Source organism: Balaenoptera physalus (genome assembly GCF_965194825.1).
Source record: "Balaenoptera physalus genome assembly, chromosome: X".
Taxonomy (NCBI): Eukaryota; Metazoa; Chordata; class Mammalia; order Artiodactyla; family Balaenopteridae; genus Balaenoptera; species Balaenoptera physalus.
The window spans coordinates 94699508-94717648 of NC_138903.1; the positions used below are offsets into that span (position 1 = coordinate 94699508).

Sequence of the window (18141 nt, forward strand, 5' to 3'; positions counted from 1 at the left end):
CCACACACACAGATGTATTATCTCATATCTGTAATGTGCCAAGTACTCTGCTAAGTCTTTTACATATATTGTCTCATTTAATCCTTACAATTACCCTGTTAAATTAGTATTATTATCATCCCTATCTTATAGATGAAGGAACTGAGGCTTACAGACTAATTTGCTATTTTGGCCATCATCATTTAGCTAGCAAAGAACCAGTATTTGAAACCCAGGTGTAGTGTGACTCCAGAGCCTGTTCCCATAACCACCGGGCACTAAATTGCCAGCCATAGAATCTTCCGGGTGCGTGGGCCTCCTGATCTCTTGCGTGGTGCTGTCGGTCCAGGCTCAGTTTAGAGCTCAACCACTAGGGGGCGCTGCCTCCCCTGCTGTTAATGGACAGCGGTTGAATTGCTTAGGGACTTGTGGGAGCTGGCCGTTCTCTCCCAGGGATGGAAGACTTCTGGAAGAACCCAGAGCCCGACTTCAGGTTGTTCATGGGTTCTCCCTCAACCCCTTTTAATTCACATTTGGCCCCAAGCCCCAGACGTCCCCAGTGATGGGGCTAGAAATGCCTTTGCATGACAGTTTATGTGCTTCTCTTCCATGTAGGCCACAGGAGACCAGGTGAGCTGCCTGCCCTTATGAGACTCTCAAGGGGGATGAGTAGAAAGGTAGGAGGAGCCAAGTGGTTAAGAGCCAGCACTCTGTAGCTGCACAGTCCCGGGTCTCCCCCAGCTTCCCCACTTCCTGACCTCTCTGAGGTCACTTCACCTCTCTGAGCCCCCATTTCCTATCTGTAAGCATGAGGGTAGCACACCCACCCTGCTGGCGTTTGATGAGCCTTGTTCGGGATCAAGCATGTGCGGTGCCGAACTCAGTTCCTGGCGCATCTCGGGAGAGCTGGGCCGTTGGTAGTTTCTCATTCTGGGTCCAGACCCTTCAGACAGAAGGAAGCTCACCCAGCCAGGGCCGGGTCCACACAGAGGCTGCACAGCGCTGAGGGGCGGGAACAGAAGTCCCTCATCCGCCTCTGGCCTCTGGTAGCCCTGTGCCCCAAAGAGCCCAGGCTGCGTGAGAGGCTGCCACTGCCCAGCAGGAGGCCCCCAAATATCCCTCCCTCGGTGACACCTTTCAGTGGCCCTCAGCTCTTCCTGGCCCAGAATTGTTCCTAATGTCTGAGTCACTTCCCTCCAGCTGGAATTGAAACCTTTTCTCTCCTGCCCTCCCACAAATTTAATCCTTCACCAAGCCCTGTAGATTCCAACTCCTGAAAGCACTGGGGCTCTGGAGTGAGACAGAGTTGAATACTGGTCTTGCTGCTTATCACTGGTGTAACCTGGGCAAATGCTGTAATCTCTCAAATCTTGGCTCAGCCACTGATTCATGGTGCAACCTCGAGCAGATTCCTTTACCTCTCCGGACCTCAGTTTGCTCATCCATAAAATGGGGATAATAATAGTACTTATGTCTCAGGGTTGTTGTAAGGATTAAATGAGGTAATAACGTAAAGTGCCTGGCACTTAGAAGGGGCCATGCTCCTAGCAACCTCCACGCAAACACACAAACCCAGGAACAGAAACCTAACTCTTAGTTTTCTCATTCATAAAGGGGCATAATAACGGTGTCGCTCTCCGAGGACTGTTGCGATTATAGTACTGTAGGAGATCATGGGGGTAATGTGAGCAGCAAATGCCTGGCAGAGGGTGTGGCTACCACTTCCTGAGGACTCGCTCTTTGCCAGGTTTTCTACCTGGGTTTGTGTGCTTGCCTGGAGGTTGCTACAGGACTTGCCAGCTGGGGAGTAAACCCAAAACATAGTAACCAACACCAGGCCCCCGATAGGTCCAATCAGTGAACTCAGGCCACCTAACAACTTTGTTCGGGAGGATTCACCACGATTTTACAGCAGGGGCCTGGGGCGGAGAGGAGACAAACTGCCCACTAGATAACCACACAGGTACAGTCCGCGGGGAGGGGAGAGAGGAGGGGGTTGGTAACAACCACTGGGGTCGGGGAGGGGGCTTTCCTTGCCCAGAGAAAGAGGAGAAAATAGGCAACTCTTTTAATGAGCATGTGCAGTGTGTGTGTGTGTGTGTGTGTGTGTGTGTGTATGTTATAATCAGGGACGACAGAGACGGAAGTGAGAGGGTTGAGAGCACAGAGCTGACCTTGACACCTGAGGGGAGTGGGCCTATGGAGAGAACCAACAGTGGCAGGTATTTGAACCCAGATACATCTGCCTCCAAAGCCCATGCTATTAATCATTACAATATTAATGCCTGGCACAGAGTAGGTGCTCAATAAATATTTGTTTAATGAAGGAATTTATACTGCTGCCTCTTTCTGGAAAGTTTTCTCTCTCCATCTCTACCTGGGCCCATCCTTCAAGGCCCAGCTCAAATGAAGTCTCACACTCAACCGATTTGCCCTCTTTCGGTTGCTATGGGTTGGGGGAAACGGGAGGCAGCAGTGCTGGGATGAGGAAGTATGGGGCACTAGGATGGGCCAGCTAGGGTGGAGCCAGAGGAAGGACTCAGTTTTGCAAAGATTTTTTTTTCCCCTGAGTTTGTGCACTGGATCTGAAGTTGCTACAAGGACTGGATACACCCATAACAAGGTAACTCACACTGGGCTCTGATGATTAGTCAGAACGGTGAATTCCAATCACTTAGCAACCATGTCTGGGGAAGAGGATTGGAAGCCATTTCAGGGCAGGGGACTGGGAGGAAAATGAGACAAAATGGCTGTCACTGAGCAAAGGCACATGCGCAGTATGGGGGAGGAGGGGGGAAGTCAGAGGAGCTCTTTCTGAGTTAAGAATTACTGCTCCAAGGGTTTTAGGGTGTTTAAGCCACTGGGGATTTAGGGATTTGTAATTCTATGCTATATAATACCCTAAAACCAAGGATATTGGGATTCCAAGGATTTTAAACCTCTACTACCTATGGTACAAGGACTCGAGCAATTTCTGAGATATGAAATGCTCAAATGAAATGAAACGCTGGGAGCTTAGGACCCAAAACAAGGATTTTAAACGGAACACTGGACATGTGGACATGTTAAAATACTAATCCCCCTTTGACTAAAAATCAATCTTGGTTTAACCCTTAGGTTAGTGGTTTCCAAATAGTCTTCCTCACAATCTAGGGATCTCTGAAGGTGCCTCACAGAAAGGGGGTGGAGAGAGTTCTTTTTTTTTTTTTAATCTACATTTAGTTAATTCTTTCTTTCTTTCTTTCTTTCTTTTTGGCTGTGTTTGGTCTTCGTCTCCGTGCGAGGGCTTTCTCTAGTTGCGGCAAGTGGGGACCACTCTTCATCGCGGTGCGCGGGCCTCTCACTGTCGTGGCCTCTCCCGTTGCGGAGCACAGGCTCCAGACGCGCAGGCTCAGTAGTTGTGGCTCACGGGCTTAGTTGCTCCGCGGCATGTGGGATCTTCCCAGACCAGGGCTCGAACCCATGTCCCCTGCATTGGCAGGCAGAGTCCCAACCACTGCGCCACCAGGGAAGCCCGAGAGTTCGTTTTTACTTAGAGAGGACACCAAGGTAGGAATTCTTTTTTTTTTTGATTTTTTAAATTTATTTTTATTTTATACATATTAGTGCATATATGTCAACCCCAATCTCCCAATTCATCCCACCCCCCAAGGTAGGAATTCTGTGTCTCTCAATGTGGCTCCCGCCAGGGCAGCTCCATCTTTATTTGGTTGGTATGTTGGCTTTCTGCATTCAATTCAAAAGAAGGGTGTTCCTGCTGAAGCACAAAAAATAAGTTGAAGCCACATTTGGCCTGTGTTTCTTTTTTTTGTTTGTTTAATGGGGGACAAACACTACAAAGATGCTGTGACTGGTAAACCATCAAATGGCGCCAAGGATCTCAGGTGGAGATGACCGATAAATCAGTCGTTAGTTGAACAAAACAGTCATTAGCTGACTCTAGCCTACTACTACAACTACGATTACTATGAATACTACCACTTATTATTTGCTTTTACTATGTGCCAGGAGTTGTGCTAATTACTTTGCATATATTATCTCACTGAATCCTTACAACAACCCTGAGAAGAAGCATCATGACTTTCCCCATTTTACAGATGAGGAGACTGGGGTTCAAAGTGGATAAGTAACTTGCCCAAGGTCATACAGCTAGCACATGGTAAATTCCACTTTACCTACAAGCAGAAACAGAATGGCCTAAAGGAATTAAAGTGATCAAAGGTCAACTGCCTGGCAGCCTTAATTAAGGAACAAGGTTAAATTCTGACCAATAGGTGGCACCAGTGCGTGAGTTTGGTGGCCTGTTTAAGGCTGTGTCCAATTCAGGGAAGTCCCAGTGAGGGCTCAGAACTGTAGCAGGCTGTCTTAAGCTGAGAGAGGAGAGAAAGAGAGATGGCCAGCGTTTCGCTCCTGAATCAGATAATGCTGCCCTGTCCTGTTTGTAGCTCAGCAAAGATATGGGAAGCCAGCAAGTGGGGGGACAGAGCTCGTTCTACCAAGAACTACTTTAGGAAGACCTGAGAATCTTTTTCCTTCAACATTTCCTGGGCACCTCCCTTGTGCCAGGCAGTGTGCTGTGCAAAGAAGTCATGTGGGCATATCAAACACAGTCCCATCTTACTGCACAGAAGGAGAGGTAGATGCTATGGTAGACGAGGTACTGAATGATGGGGGCACCCAGCCTGGGCTTGGGGGTCTGGGGAGGCTTCTCACAGGAAACGTGTCTGAGCTAGTCCTGTTGGATGCATGGGAGCTTATCAGATACAAAAGTGGAAAAGCATTCCAGACAGAGGATTAAAGCCACAGAGGGATTAGAAAGCATGACACATTCAAAGACAGGCAGCATGAGCTTCGAGTGTTGAGCTATGAGTCTGAAGAGACAGGCAAGAACCAGGCAATTGAACAGCCTAGAATATCAAGTTGAGGACTTGATTTGTGAATGTCTGAGTAGAGAAGTTATGGATTCTCAAGAGGACCTGTGATTTAAAAAAAAAAAAAGTCCAACAGTTGGTGAGGCAATGAAAAGCCATGATAGGGCTTTAAGCGGGGGGCACAACATGGTCTGATCTGGTGGCCAGTGTAGAGGATGAATTGCAGAGGGAAAATGAAGACTGATTGGGGCAGGGGTGGGCCTGAGGGCCTGAGCTGTGGCAGATACAAAGGGACTTGAGAAGGTAAAATTGATAGGACTTAGTAGCCTCCCAAGGCCCCTCCCCACATGCACAGGCTCATAACCAAGGCTGCACCTCTCACCTCTTCTCCCACCCCCAGCCCTGCTTCCGACTTTTAAGCTGCCCTCTGGGGGCCTTTTTGTTCCCTTTCCAAGCTGTCTTTGAGGTTTAATCAAGCCTGATTGCACAAGTTGACGAAGAGGGCCTGGCCCCATGTTGGGCCTCCCGCGGTACATTCCCATGAAGAAGGATCTGTCAACTGACCGCAGGTAGAGCAATGAAGTGGCCTTGAGCTGGTCTCTGACCCTCTCCCCATGGGTTCACAACGTGGGCAGAGTTCAGTTAAGAAATCAGTTCAGTTCCAGGAAAAAAGGTAAACATCATCTAGTTTATTTTTCTCCTGATTCATCTCATGCCAACACATAGACCCCAGTAGATAACGGCCAAAAGGGGGGAGGTCCCCAAAGCAAGTTGATTTTTTAGATGTCCCCTTCCCTTCCTGCAAGGTCCATCAGAAAGGCACCCCAGCTGTGCTTGGATCTGGTGTTGGTATCGTATCCGTGGAGGTGAAGCCAGAAGTCAGGCTTTCCATGGGGAGACAGGAGTATGTGGCCACGTAGAAGGCTGGGGAGTCAAAAAGCCCTGAAGAGTGACAGTTCCCCTCTGCGTGGCCATGCTCTGTCCTCATCTGCTCCCTGGGGGCTTCAGAAAGCAAGTCTTCCTTCCCCTAGACTTCCTAGGACCCTCTCACTGGCAACACAACAGCAGCCCAATGAGATGCCAGAGGCCTGGGCTCGCAGGCCTGTTGGGTGTAGCCAGGGTGAGCCGGTGACTTGAGGACCCAACTTTCAATCCAGAGAGCTGTGCCTGGAGATTCCTGGCTAATCGATGCCCTGAAGCCTTGCCAGGCATACCGAACCCCAATTAGACTCTGACTGGCTCAGTTGGGACAGGTCAGGAGCAGGGAGGGACGAGGAGCTGAGGCCCCGTGCGGTGCTGGCCCTGGTGCCTTCACACACCCTTCTGGCCCTTTTTCATCTGCCCCCGCCTTCTCCTCGTCCTCCTCCTCCTCGTCCTCCTCCTCCTCGCTGGCTGAGTCCTCATAGAGGTTGATGGTTGCCTGGACAGGGAAGTTCTGCAGTAAAATCTCCCCATCGCTGTACAGGTAGTCAAAGGAACGGGATTTAGGCCAGAAGAGCCTGTGGACAGAGAAGAAACACGGCCCCCACTTAGGGCGCATATGTGCAGAGGGGTCAGTAGGGCCAAGAAGGAAACCAGCCCGTAAACTCCTTCTACCTGCAGTAATGGGGTGAGAGGGAAAAGAAGAAAGGGTGCTTTGTAACAGAGCCTTCTGGATTGTTACAAAATGGCTCCAGACAGGAAGGTCCATAGCTCAGAGCTGTGGGGAGCCCCAGCCCTGGCATGTATCAGTCCTGACACTGAGCCCACCGCCCACCTCCGAAGCCCTCCAGCCAAGCATTCTCTAGCCCTGTGTCCTCCATCTCCTACTAAGGCTTTCTTCACTGACCCCTCCATAGGGGCTTAGGGGTCATTGACAATGACCCCAGGGAAGGCAACCTTGGCCAAGTCCTTTAACCTCTCTGGGCTTCTGTTTCCTGGTCTATGAAATAGTGATCGTAGCAGTGCCTCCCTCCTCCTGCCTCACAGGGCGGTTGCGAGGATTTAAAGGGCGAATGGATCTATGTCAAGTTCCGAGCCTGGTGCCAGAAGCTTACCTGACAGGGTGATGGAACTCAGAGTCAACCTTGGTGACCTCGGCACCTGTTGCCCCACCGGCAGCCTGTCCAAAGCAAAAGCTAGCATGTGGCTCAAAGTGCATGGCCAGATAACTGCCTCTTCCGTATCAGGGGTCAGCAACCTGTAGGTAAGATGGTCTAGAAGAGACCTCAGACATCTCTGGGGTCCAGTCCCCACCCCCCCAGTAAGGAGGTCTGTCCTGGTTCTAGTTGAACAACAAGTGGACAGAGTCCGGGGGGTTGTTTGCTTTCCTGCCCCTGTTCTAACACCTGTTTGGAGACCGTCCAGGGGACAGAGTTCTACTGGAGCAGCCAAGATGCAGGGGCGGAGTGGAGGTGGGTGAGAGCACCGGGGTTGGGTGCCAGGAGACCGGGACGCTAGCGCCAGCTGCACTGCGGACGTGCTGTGGAGCCTGCCCTCATCCCTCCCGCACTCCGGACTCAGATTCTTCATCTTCTAAATTGCCCCAGACACCTCAGCTCCGCCTTCCTCCCCGAGCTGCTGTGGGAATCAAAAGTGGGCAGGGCTGGGAAGGTGCTTTCCGGGGTCTGCAGCCCTGGACAGAGGTCGGGGGCTCTCTGGGAAGGGACCAGGTCAGCGTGCCTGCACGTGGTCATGTGTGTGTGCGCGAACACGTGGAACAGGGGCTCAAACTCACCAAATCCACAGGTTTCCTCACCTGCCTTGGGAAGTCATTGGTAGCAGACAGCCAGGGTCTCCAAGGACAAGCTCCTCTAGGACAAAGGGGAGAGATCAGCTGGTGGAGGGAGAAGAGACCGGGCTCCCTGAGATAACAGAAGAGGCCCGCCAAAAACGTGGCTTGGACTCCATCTCCTTCAGGAAGCCTTTCTTAAGGACCCTGAGTCCAGGTCAGGACAGATGCCCCTCCTCTCTGCTTCCACAATGTTATCACACTGTTTGGTGATTATCTGTTTACTCGCCTTAGAGCTTCTTAAGGGCAGATTTATGTTCAATCATATCTGAATCCCCAACACCTAGCGTAATGCCTGGTACACGTAGGTGTTTCCTTAAATGTTTGGTGAACGGTAAATGTTTGGAGGAATGAATGAGGGGTGGGTGAAAACTATCTTGCCCCCGCTCCAGGAAGTAGAGCTCACAGTTCTACCCTCTTCCTGGGCTGGGGAAAGGGGCCAAAAATATTTCTGGGTCCACTGCTTCCCCACTACCTTTTCCTGCCAAAGGTAGGAAAAGAGCAAATGGAAATCTTATGGGGTGGTCAGGAAAGAGACGGTCCTTCAGTCACAGGCCTCTGGGGACTTTGGACCTCTTTCCCCTCTCTGCAGCCTAGGTCATGTTCAACCCACGTTTCATGGCAATCCCCCCTTTGCCTCTCAGTGCACTGGGCAACTTGGCCCATGAGGGCCTGGCTGGTTGGCTTTCAGCTTTGCCAATGCCCACTGTCCCCAAGTCCCCTCCTGCCAGCCGGAGGGATTAGTGACGTGAAGAGCCAGTTGAGATACTGGCGCCTGAGATGGGGAGGGGGCACAGAGAACAGGGGTGCCCTGGACATCTCATTTCCTTTCCTCTCCCAGGAACCCCACTAAGACTGAGTTCAGATTGCCAAAGGCCAAGTTCCACTTACCGTTCACTTCTGTCTACTTCTTGTCCAGAGGAGAGAAGGGGCGATGGGTTTCCCAGGCCAGGGAGCACCAGGGGGCCTTGTGCTAGGGCTGGAGCTGAGGCTGGGGCTGGGGCACGAGCAACAGGGTCCATCCTTAGGGTGTCACGGCCAGGCAGGCTGTGGGGTCCTCCTATTTCTCAGAACCTCCCGCACTCTTTTGGCTTTTCCTGGGAGACCCTTTTATAAGGCCTGCCTGGTCATAAATTATTCAGGGCCGAGCAAGGATGGGCTCCCTGACGGGCAGGGGAGGGGAGGGGAATGAAGATTTAGGAAAAGGGGCTCAGGGAGGGAGAACTGTGTCGCTTGGTGTGAAATCTCTCCCAGTTGAATAAACAGAGAGTCAGTGGGGGGCGAGGGGTTCTCTTTACCTCCAAGTCAGAAAGGAAAACACAAAAGGGGCAAATCGCACACCGTTTGTGCGAATTTCCCAGGCAGTAGCAAGGCCTGAGGGGCAGGGAGGGAAGGAGGGAAGCTCGTTAGAAACCACAGAAAGTTGTCAGGCGCAGAGGGCAGGGTAGACAGGCCTTTAGCAAAGCTGGTTCCCAGTGAGAAGGCACAGCTGATCCGGCTAAGGCGAGTGAGGGACTCAGGTTATTTCAGCTCAGACCCCAAATGGAGTTGCCAGGTGGATCTGATACGGGCTGACTGCCATTAAGCATATCACCGGGGTTAAGGGAAAAAACGGAGGTTGTGGGTAGGACGGGTCCGGATGCCTGCGGGGGGTGAACCTCAAGTCTTCTTTCCGCCCTCCCGTTTACTGGTCAGTTCATTTGCAAAAGTGCCTGAATCCCCTCTCCAGCCTCAGCAGTCAGTGGTCCAGGAAAGGAGCGCGGGCAGCATTTCCAGTGTTTCCAGGTCAGAATCGGGATCTCAGAGCTCAGCTTCCAGTCCGGGCGCCAGGGTGCAAAGCTGCTGACCACCCCTGGCCCCGGGGCCTTGGCTCCCTCACGTGTGAGAGAAGGATGCGAGACCAGTGGTCCCAAAGGGCACCGTCAGCCTGAATGCTCTGCGACGGGGGCTGGATAAATGGGTACTGACCCCGGGGCAAGCCCAGCGGCTGAGCCACAGTCTCGGCCTCAGCCAGTCTTCGGGGTCTTTGCCAGAAAGTTTGCAGTTACAACTACTGGCAGGTTCCTTATGCTTTAGAGGTCCGAAAATATGCCTCCTGACCTCAGTGTCGAGCACCGGCGCGGATTTATTTAGCTTCTCGGATATTCGTCACAGCCGGGTGTATAATCGTCAAAAATTAGAGACCACCTCAATGTCCAATAATAGGAAACCAGTTACATTAATTAGAGTAAGTCCTTGTAACCGAGTACTAAGCAGGCACTCACAATCATGTTCTGGGAGGTATAATTATCGACACAGAATGTAAAAAAAAAAAAATCAGATGCTAGAATAGCATGAATAATTTGATTCAAGGGCTCTTCTTTTCTCTGTTAACCTACCCCTTACCTTCACCCCACTTCAAATTCCAGCCCCATTGTGTTCTTTGCAGCAAAGGAAAATCGGAAGCAAGCCAAATGTCTCACTTTAGAAAGCTGGTTAAATAAATCATTGAACGGTTAGACAATTTTATAATAAGATTGGCTTGGTAGAAGATTGGGAAAAAGTTAATATATTGAAGAGTGAAAAAAAGAAACCTGTACAATATAACTTAGAGGATGATCTTGGTTTGGTAAGAAAAAAAAAAGGAAAAAAAAAAAAAGACTGGTTAGAAGAAAGGAGAAAGTTGCAGTGGTCAGTCTGGGGAGTGAGATTATGGTAGATTTTTACTTCCTTCTTTAGGCTTTTCTGAGTGTTTCTAAAAGTTCTGCAAGCCCTGATACTCCTTGGGTAGTAAAAAGTAAAGACACACAAAAATAAAAAGAAAGAAAGAAAGAGATGCTTATCCACAGAGGAGAGAAAACTCCTGGGAAAATGACAGCCATTTTCAAATATCTGAGCATTAGACTGCAATAAGATTACACTTGTTCTGTGTGACTTCAAAGGTAGGGCTGAGGCCCATGGGTAGAAGCTACAGGGAGACACATTTTGGCTCAATCAAAGGAAAACTTTGCAACAGTCCAGCCAACACCTAAACCAGAGACCTGGCACTGTACCGGCCCTCAATAAACAGAGCTTTATTATATGTGGCGAAATGAGTGGAGCCTTGGGCTGGGCTAAGCTCTCTGTCCCTGAATTGTGTAAGTGCAAGCTGGATCGTGGATCCTGGATCCTGGAGTGGAAAATCTAGAGGGTGGGGCAGGAGATGGTGAGAAGGGCTGCTGGGGAGCCCGAGTTTCTATTAGTCTCTGAGGGTTCTTGCTAAATTTACCTCCAGAAGATGAAAACGTGCCTGTATTGTGTCAATACGATGGCTCAAATGAGCGCCTGAGAGGGAGCCGGGTTGAAGAGACTGGGCTGGAAGGAGATGGTATGTGAAGGAGAAAGGAGCAGACCTATTGTCACAGCCGGGGATCTTTTTGCTCTCTAGGTGGCCATGGACTCTGAAAATGGACAGGAGCGGGGAGAGAAAGGGAGAAGATGTAGCTATTCCTCCAGAGCCCAGGGCTCATTCCCAACCAACCGTGAACTTGTGTTTATTCAGCCGCAATCTTTCATGATCGGGGCTGTCCAGACCTTTCATTGCCCTGAGCAGCAATCCTCGGAGTTCCCCCCTCACGCCAGCGCTCGCATCCTTTCCCGGAGCCCAGGTAGCCTTCAGGCCTGTGTTCGTGGATCTTTCTTCTCCCTACACAGCTGCTCTGTCTTAACTACCTCCTAACAATTAGCTCAGTCTCATTCAGCTTGTGGGAGATGAAACCACTGGCCCCTGTTGGGGGCCTCTCCCCAGCCTGAAGGATTTAAGGCCTACAAGGGTTGCTGGGCAAAAATGGGAGCCTGGAGCGAGGCGGGCAGCAAGGTGGCAGGAAAGGCCTGGGACCACCAAAATGAAGCACTTCCTGTCAGGGCAATGACGATCCTACCTCTGTTTCCCCTAACAGCACTACAGTGCCTCTGGCTTTTGTCGGTGATGGCTTTGCCAGAGCATCGAGAGGGCTGGGTATCTCCTCTGGGCCAGACGCTGCTGGGCATTGCCAGGCAAGAGAATGGACTAGAAAGAGGGGCGAACACTGCCTCAAGGTTCTGACAGCCTAGGGAGGGAGACAAGACCTGCATGGGGGAAGACTTGGTCAACCTCAGCCGGGCCTGGTACCCCTCCACCACCCTGAAGCATGTTCCCTTGTCGACTCCCCAGCTCCAGTCTCCACATTCCCTGGGCCACGCTCCAAACTTCCTTCAGCTCCTACCACATTCCCGCCCCACCCTCTCCCCACAGAACAACCTCTGCTCCCACTTCCCTGAGAAAACAGAGGCTTTCAAGCGTGAATTACCTCAACGCCCTGCCCCCCACCCAAACCTGGCCTGCCTCCCCAACTTCCTTCCCCTCCAGCCCGCCCTTCTCAGGGGACAATGTGCCCCTCTCGTTAAAGGCTAATCTGTTCACCCGGGGCCGTGGCCTCATCCACCCTCCTTCTCTGGGGCCTTCCTCCAGGCCCTTCTCTTCAGGAAACTTCAGCTTCTTTATTCCAGCTCTTTCCCTCCTGATTATAAAGTGCCTGTCTCTGTCATCCCCCAGAACAAGGTCCCTCCTTCCCTAGATGTGTTCTCTTGCTCCCCTAACTTGCTCGCTTTCTCTCTCTCTCTCCATCTCTTTCTCTCTCTTCCCCTCCCTCCTTCCCTCTCTCTTTTCTTTCCTTCACTCTCAGATTTGTTGAAAGTAGAGTCTATACTTTGCCCAACTTCCCATTTATATCTCAACCTACTCCAGTTTGGCCTCAGCCCCATCCTCCTAGGGAAAGTGCACTACCAAAGGTCCCCATTGACCTCCTAATTGCCAAGTTCAATGATCTCTTTGAACTCTGGGTGGCCAAAGGCCCTGTTGGCCAAATCCTCATTTCTGAGGCTCTCCTTTCTCTTTTGGTCACTCTCTCGTGGTTCCCCTCCTACTTCTGGAACCATCCCCCTGGGTATCTTTTGCTGACCTCTCTTCCTCTGCTCAGTCCTCACATCTTTGGTTCTCAATTACAGTCCACAAATGAGGCTGAGACACAGTAATGTTTTCAGTAGGTCACAGCAAAATGGGAAAAACATCAAAAGTAGAGCTTTTCAAAAATCTCAATGTATTCAATTATAAAAGATTGTCCTTTATTCTGACATTATGCCTTTCCTAATTTTTTGGTGGCAAAATATTCTCTCTTTCTTGAAACGATGGCAATGATGGATATTAATTTATTTCTCTAATGTCCCTACTTGGCAAAATAAAAGTGTTAGTTTCTCTATGTCAGTCCCATTAATGTTTATTCAACGAAGGAAAAATTGACTCATATTTCCAGCCTGAAGTTTTCCTGATAGGTGTCTCAAACTTGTTCCAAAACCAAACTGGTTTTGTTTCCCACAAACTTCCTCTGTACCTGCCTCGATAAGCAGCATCATATTGGCCCAGTCACTCAAGCTAAAATCCTCAGCCACCAAGCCCCATTGATTGTAGTCTTCACCATTTCTCACGTTTGTCCTCTCTGTGCTCCCCACTCTCCTGGTTGTTTCTTCAGTTATGGCCTCATCCGTCCTCTCTCACCTGGACGCTCGAAGCAGCTTCCAGATAGGCTCCCCCATCCTTGACTTGGCCTTTCTGATCCATCCTCCTCACAGCCACTCCAGTGATCTTTCTATAACACAGGACTGAGTATGCTCTTCCTGGGCTTAAACACTTCCAGTGATTCCCAGTTGCCTATGGGAAATGTCCAGCCTTCTACCTCCGGTGCCCTCCATACATCAGCCACTGCAGCTCCCCTTTAGAGACCTCCACTCTATAAACAGGCCATGCCTTGCACCTGTAATCTTTTCACGGTTTAGAGACGCTGAAGGTCTCAATCCCACCCTGTATGGGACTTGTCACGGGGAACACTGTGGGTCACAACCAGTGGCAGAGCTTAAAATCGATTTAGTGGGTTGCAGACAGCATTTGAGAAAATGAATGAATAGCAGATAGAAGAGTGAATCACATGGGGCAAGGGTATATGTTGTTCTGCGAAGCTTTTGCTTTAGCCAAATATCTAGATCTAGATTGAAAGATACACAGATGCACGTCCTGGAATATGCTGTAAAATACGTTTCTTACTGTGGGTCCCAGTCTTAAAATTTGACTGCACTTGAGGGACTAGATGTTACTCTGGGACTCATTTAACTAGTGCTGTTCGTGTCAGAGTCCTTGCTCTCAAAATGGGTCTAGTCTCACTGGGCCGTGTAACAGAGGTCAGGAGAAAAGGTGATGCCAGGGAGACCTCATGGAAGAGGGGCGATTGAGTGGGGCTGGGCTTATGTGGGCAGAGAGAAGGGGAAATGTAATCCTGGCACAGGAGTGGATAGTAAGAGGGCAGAACATTTGTTAAACATTTATGTACCAGGCACTGTTCTAAGCATTTTGCATGGATTAATTCAAGTCTCACAAACAACCCTGTGAAGAAGATGCTATTTCTAGCCTCATTTATAGGTGAGATTAAGGTACTTGCCCAAGGTCACAGAACTAAAAGTGACAAAACTGGGATTTGAACTCGGGTAGTCTCTGTGCTCTTAAGCACTGAGCTGCACCCCCTGCCACTGGGGACCGGTGCGGAAAGGGGGCCGAGCAGAGGAGAGGGAGAGCCTAGGCCAGCAGGAAACCAGAGGAGGACCTAAAATGCCAGGCTGAAAGGCCCAGAACAGGTTCTGCTCTCACCTCGGGAAGGGAGATCTTACTCGTTCTCTCTAGTTTCTGCTTCTTGAGCCAGGGTCCCTGGGGTTAGGGGCAGGAGGCCTAAAACCAGAATGGGGGCCAAGTGGAGGCAAGAAGCTAGGCAGGGTCTGCTCTAAGAGAGGAGGGAAGGGGACAATTCTCTTCCTACCCAAGCCTGTCCCCAGAGCAAAGCTAGCAAATGGTGCCTGGGGCTTCTGCCCTCAAGTCCAAATGTCCCAAATGTGCCAAGTCTTGGGCCCAGCCCCTTGGGTGCCTGGGACAGGGAGTCCCCTCTGGAGAACAGTTTGTTGCTGGGTCAGCTCTCCTCCTGCGCTTTTTGCCTCTTGGCCGCCATTTGAGCCGGGCCTGTGGCCCATGTGGTGCTGGGTCTCTGGACAGAGCCCCTCGCAGCTCCCCATTTGCTCCTCATTTGGACGGCAGGGGCCTAGAAAAACAGAGCGCTGAGGAGGCAGGAGGCGTGGGAGGGAGGGTGCCTGGGAAGGTCACTCCCTCCTCCATTAAATCCATCCAGCCCCATCCCTGGCTCCTCTGGCCAGACTCTCCAGCCTCTTCTCTGAGCCAGCTTCCTTTCCCAGCCTGGCCTGAGGCCTGGGGAAGATGCAGCGATGCTGAGTTCTCAGTAGTGCATTCTCTTCTCTTTTCTTTTTAGTCTTGGCGTCCTGCAGATCCTGCGTAAGTAAACAAGAGATACCGGTAACTAGCTCCAGATGTCTTCTTGGGAGGTGGATCCTGACACACTAGTAAGAATACCCAGCACCGCAACAAAAATAGTTAACATGTATTGAGCCCTTACGATGTGCCAGGCGCTGTGCTAAGCGCTTTATTGCTTTATTATTTCATTTACTCCTTGTGGAAACCCTATGAGGTAGGTACTATGATTCCTCCCATTTAAAGGCACGCTGGAAACTGAAGCACAGCAAGATTAAGTGACTTAACCAAATAGCTAGTGAGGAACAGATCTGAGATTGGGATTCAAGTCTGTTTTGTTTCAGCGCTCTCTGAGATTTTAGAATCCAGCTGTGTGGAGAGTGCGGTCCATTTAGCAATTGCCCCGGGTGCCCCACTTCAAGGCCCGTGTGCTGCTATAGAGTTAGGCAGGTGGCAGAGGGGGGCCAATGAAAGTGGGTGACTGGTGCCACAAGCTGAGCACGTCTCCACCATAGCCATCACCAGTGCCCTGGGACTCGGCCTGATCTGTCCATGGCACCACCTCTCGACTACAAAATAGGGACAACCAGAAGTTCTGTCCGTGCTTCCTTCGTGACAGCTCTGGACTCAGCCCTCACTAGTCATTGCTACAGAATGGTTTGGCTACCACTCTAGCTCAGGTGCTTATCATCTAACGTCTATATTTTTGCAGTAGACCTTAAAGTGGAAAAGCTTGGGCTTCAGAGTTAGATGGACTTGGGAGTCTGCTCCAGCTCTAGCACTTAGCTGTGTGACCTGGGGCAAATAACTTAGCCTCTCATTTCTCAATTTCCCCATCTGTGAAATGAGATAGTAATGGCGCCTACCTCACAGAGTTGTAGTGAAGATTGAAGGAAAGAGTGTATAGATTGTTCAGCCTGACACATATTTAGGACTTAATATATGTTGGCTGTTATCATTATTGTAATTATTCTGTTTTTCCCCTCTACCACTGTGGTTATTCAGAGCATAGGCTTTGGAAGCAGGCCTGGGTTGGAATCCCTCCTGTATAGTTTACCATCCAGGTGGCCTTGGGTAAGTTAACCAACCTCTCTGAGCCTCAGTTTCCTGGAAATGAAAACAATAGTATCCATCTCACAGGGCCGGAGTGAGGATGGAATGAAATACTGTAGGTAAATTGGTATTAATTCTTTTTGTCCCACACACTTTCAGGTGTTCTCTGCATACTTGGCCAGATTCAGCTTCCTAAAGCACAGCTTCTATCCTGCTCACACACCTGCACTGGCAACCCATGACTGACAGAATAAGCCAGGCATTCACAGTTTTCCCTATAACTTCAGCCTCACTTCTGACTCCACCCAGCTTCCCCTCTCACTTCCAGCAGGCTTGTTACTACATTGGCCCTGCACATGATCATCTCTACCCCTGCCTAGGTCTGGAATGTCTCTGTCTCCCCCATGTCTCAAATTCTACCTCTCCCTTCCAGGTCCTCCTTGAACCCACACTTACTCCAGGAAGCCTCCAAGAAATCCTAATATCTGCCTACTTCCGTAGCCTTATCATCTGAGTTCCCTTCTCAGATGTGAAGCAAGGCACCCTATTGAGGTGATCAGGGGAGGGGCCGTGGCTTTGTCATCTCTCCTCCCTCCCATCAGCTCCTGGCACAGGACTGGGTACACAGCAGGCACTCATTCCATGTGAATGGAATGCCATTTGACACAGGGTAATTGGTCTGAGAAGACTAACAGATTCAGTCTAGCAGAGCCTTGGGGCTCTAGGGTAGGGTGACAAATAGCCGTGACAGGTGCACAGGCCAGGATGGGTTTCTCTGTCAGTATTGTAAGACAGAGTACACAAGATCTCAGGATGGGAGAGTTTTAGAGGGTAGCTGTTGACTTGGCTGGGACAGCTCAGGAGCAAGGCAGGTTATTAGTAAGGAGCAGCATAGCAGAGGTCCTCGGGCAGGGGGAAGCTAGAAATTACCTGGAATCCAGAAATTCTCTCCTCTTTATTCCCAGCTGTCTTCTCTATTTGACAGAACATTTCTAAGCATGTTTAAAGTTTCATCTCCACCCTCCTTTCCCTCTCCTTCCAGCCTTGGCCTAGACCAGCAGCCCTAAAAGTATGATCCAAAGACCCATGGGGGTCCCTCAGATTCGATCAGGGGGTTCAGTCATAGCTACTTGCATGATTATACTGAGACATTACTTGAAGTTTTCACTGTGTTGACATTTGCACTGATGGAGCGAAAGCAACAGTGGGTCAAAGCACCTAAGCATGGATCAACGTGGTGGCACCAAACCATATTCACGTTACTCTTCATCACTGATGTATTCCTGGTAGAAGAAATATCAGTTTCACTTAAGAATGTCTTGACTGAACAGTAAAGATGATTCATTTTTAATAAATTTCAACCCTTTGAGTACATGTTATTTTTAATGGTCTGTGTGACAAATAGGAAGGATATATAAAGCACTTCTACTGCATACTGAAGTATGATGTTGGCATGAGGAAAAGCACTTGTTCGATTGAATTGCAAGCTAAACTAGCCAGTTTTTTATGGAACTTTTTTTTTTTTAACTTGAAAGAACAACTGACAGAAAAACTATGGTTAGTCTGACTTGGGTATTGGCCAGCATTTTGTTGAAAATGAATCAAGTGAACCTGTCATCGCAAGGAAAACAATTGATAGTATCTGTTGTCAGTGATAAACTCTAAGCTTTCAAGTAAGAAGTAGAATTTTGGAAAACCTGTATCTATTACTGTAAGCTTGAGAATTTCTCAATACCCTAAGGACATTTCTGATAAGATTAGTAGTGATATTAATGAATGTGGGTTTTTATATTGTATAATCATGAAATGAGTCAACAATTGGAAGATCTGCATAACTGGGTGGACCAATATTTTCCAAATGACTAACACATGATGTTACAAAATCATGGATAATAGATCCATTCAAAGTGCAAGTTAAGCCAATGGATTTTAATGTAACCAAGTACAAAAGGTTCACTGATGTGGTTTTAGATTCAACATTGCCAATAAACATTAAGAAATTACCACTTGTGAAGTTTAGGTGTAGTATCAAAGAAGAATATCCACAGTGTATTAGTTTTCTATTGCTGCCATAACAAATTACCACAAACTTAACAACTTAATATGACACC

General features: G+C 49.5%; 2 protein-coding genes across 4 annotated transcripts in view; one reads left to right on the top strand and one right to left on the bottom strand.

The window, feature by feature from the left end:
• The first annotated feature begins 1055 nt into the window (after nucleotides 1-1055).
• CLDN2 (claudin 2) overlaps nucleotides 1056-18141 on the top strand; it is a 32498-nt gene continuing 15412 nt past the window's right edge. The window contains exon 1 of the mRNA XM_082447768.1: nucleotides 1056-1942. The gene's annotated coding sequence lies outside the window, so the exon portion shown is untranslated. The remainder of the gene's footprint in view (nucleotides 1943-18141) is intronic.
• Nucleotides 5525-14487, bottom strand: RIPPLY1 (ripply transcriptional repressor 1). Of its 3 annotated transcripts, none has more exons than XM_082447807.1 (4): nucleotides 8512-14487; nucleotides 7588-7642; nucleotides 6887-6951; nucleotides 5525-6349 (listed from the first exon to the last, which is right to left on the bottom strand). In XM_082447807.1, the coding sequence occupies exons 1-4, from the start codon at nucleotides 8640-8642 to the stop codon at nucleotides 6091-6093; spliced, it is 510 nt and encodes a 169-aa protein (XP_082303933.1). In that variant the 5' UTR covers nucleotides 8643-14487; the 3' UTR covers nucleotides 5525-6090. The 3 variants fall into 3 exon arrangements, with proteins under 3 accessions (XP_082303933.1, XP_082303932.1, XP_082303934.1); XM_082447806.1 differs by having other exon boundaries at nucleotides 7567-7642; XM_082447808.1 differs by having other exon boundaries at nucleotides 5525-6378; nucleotides 7567-7642.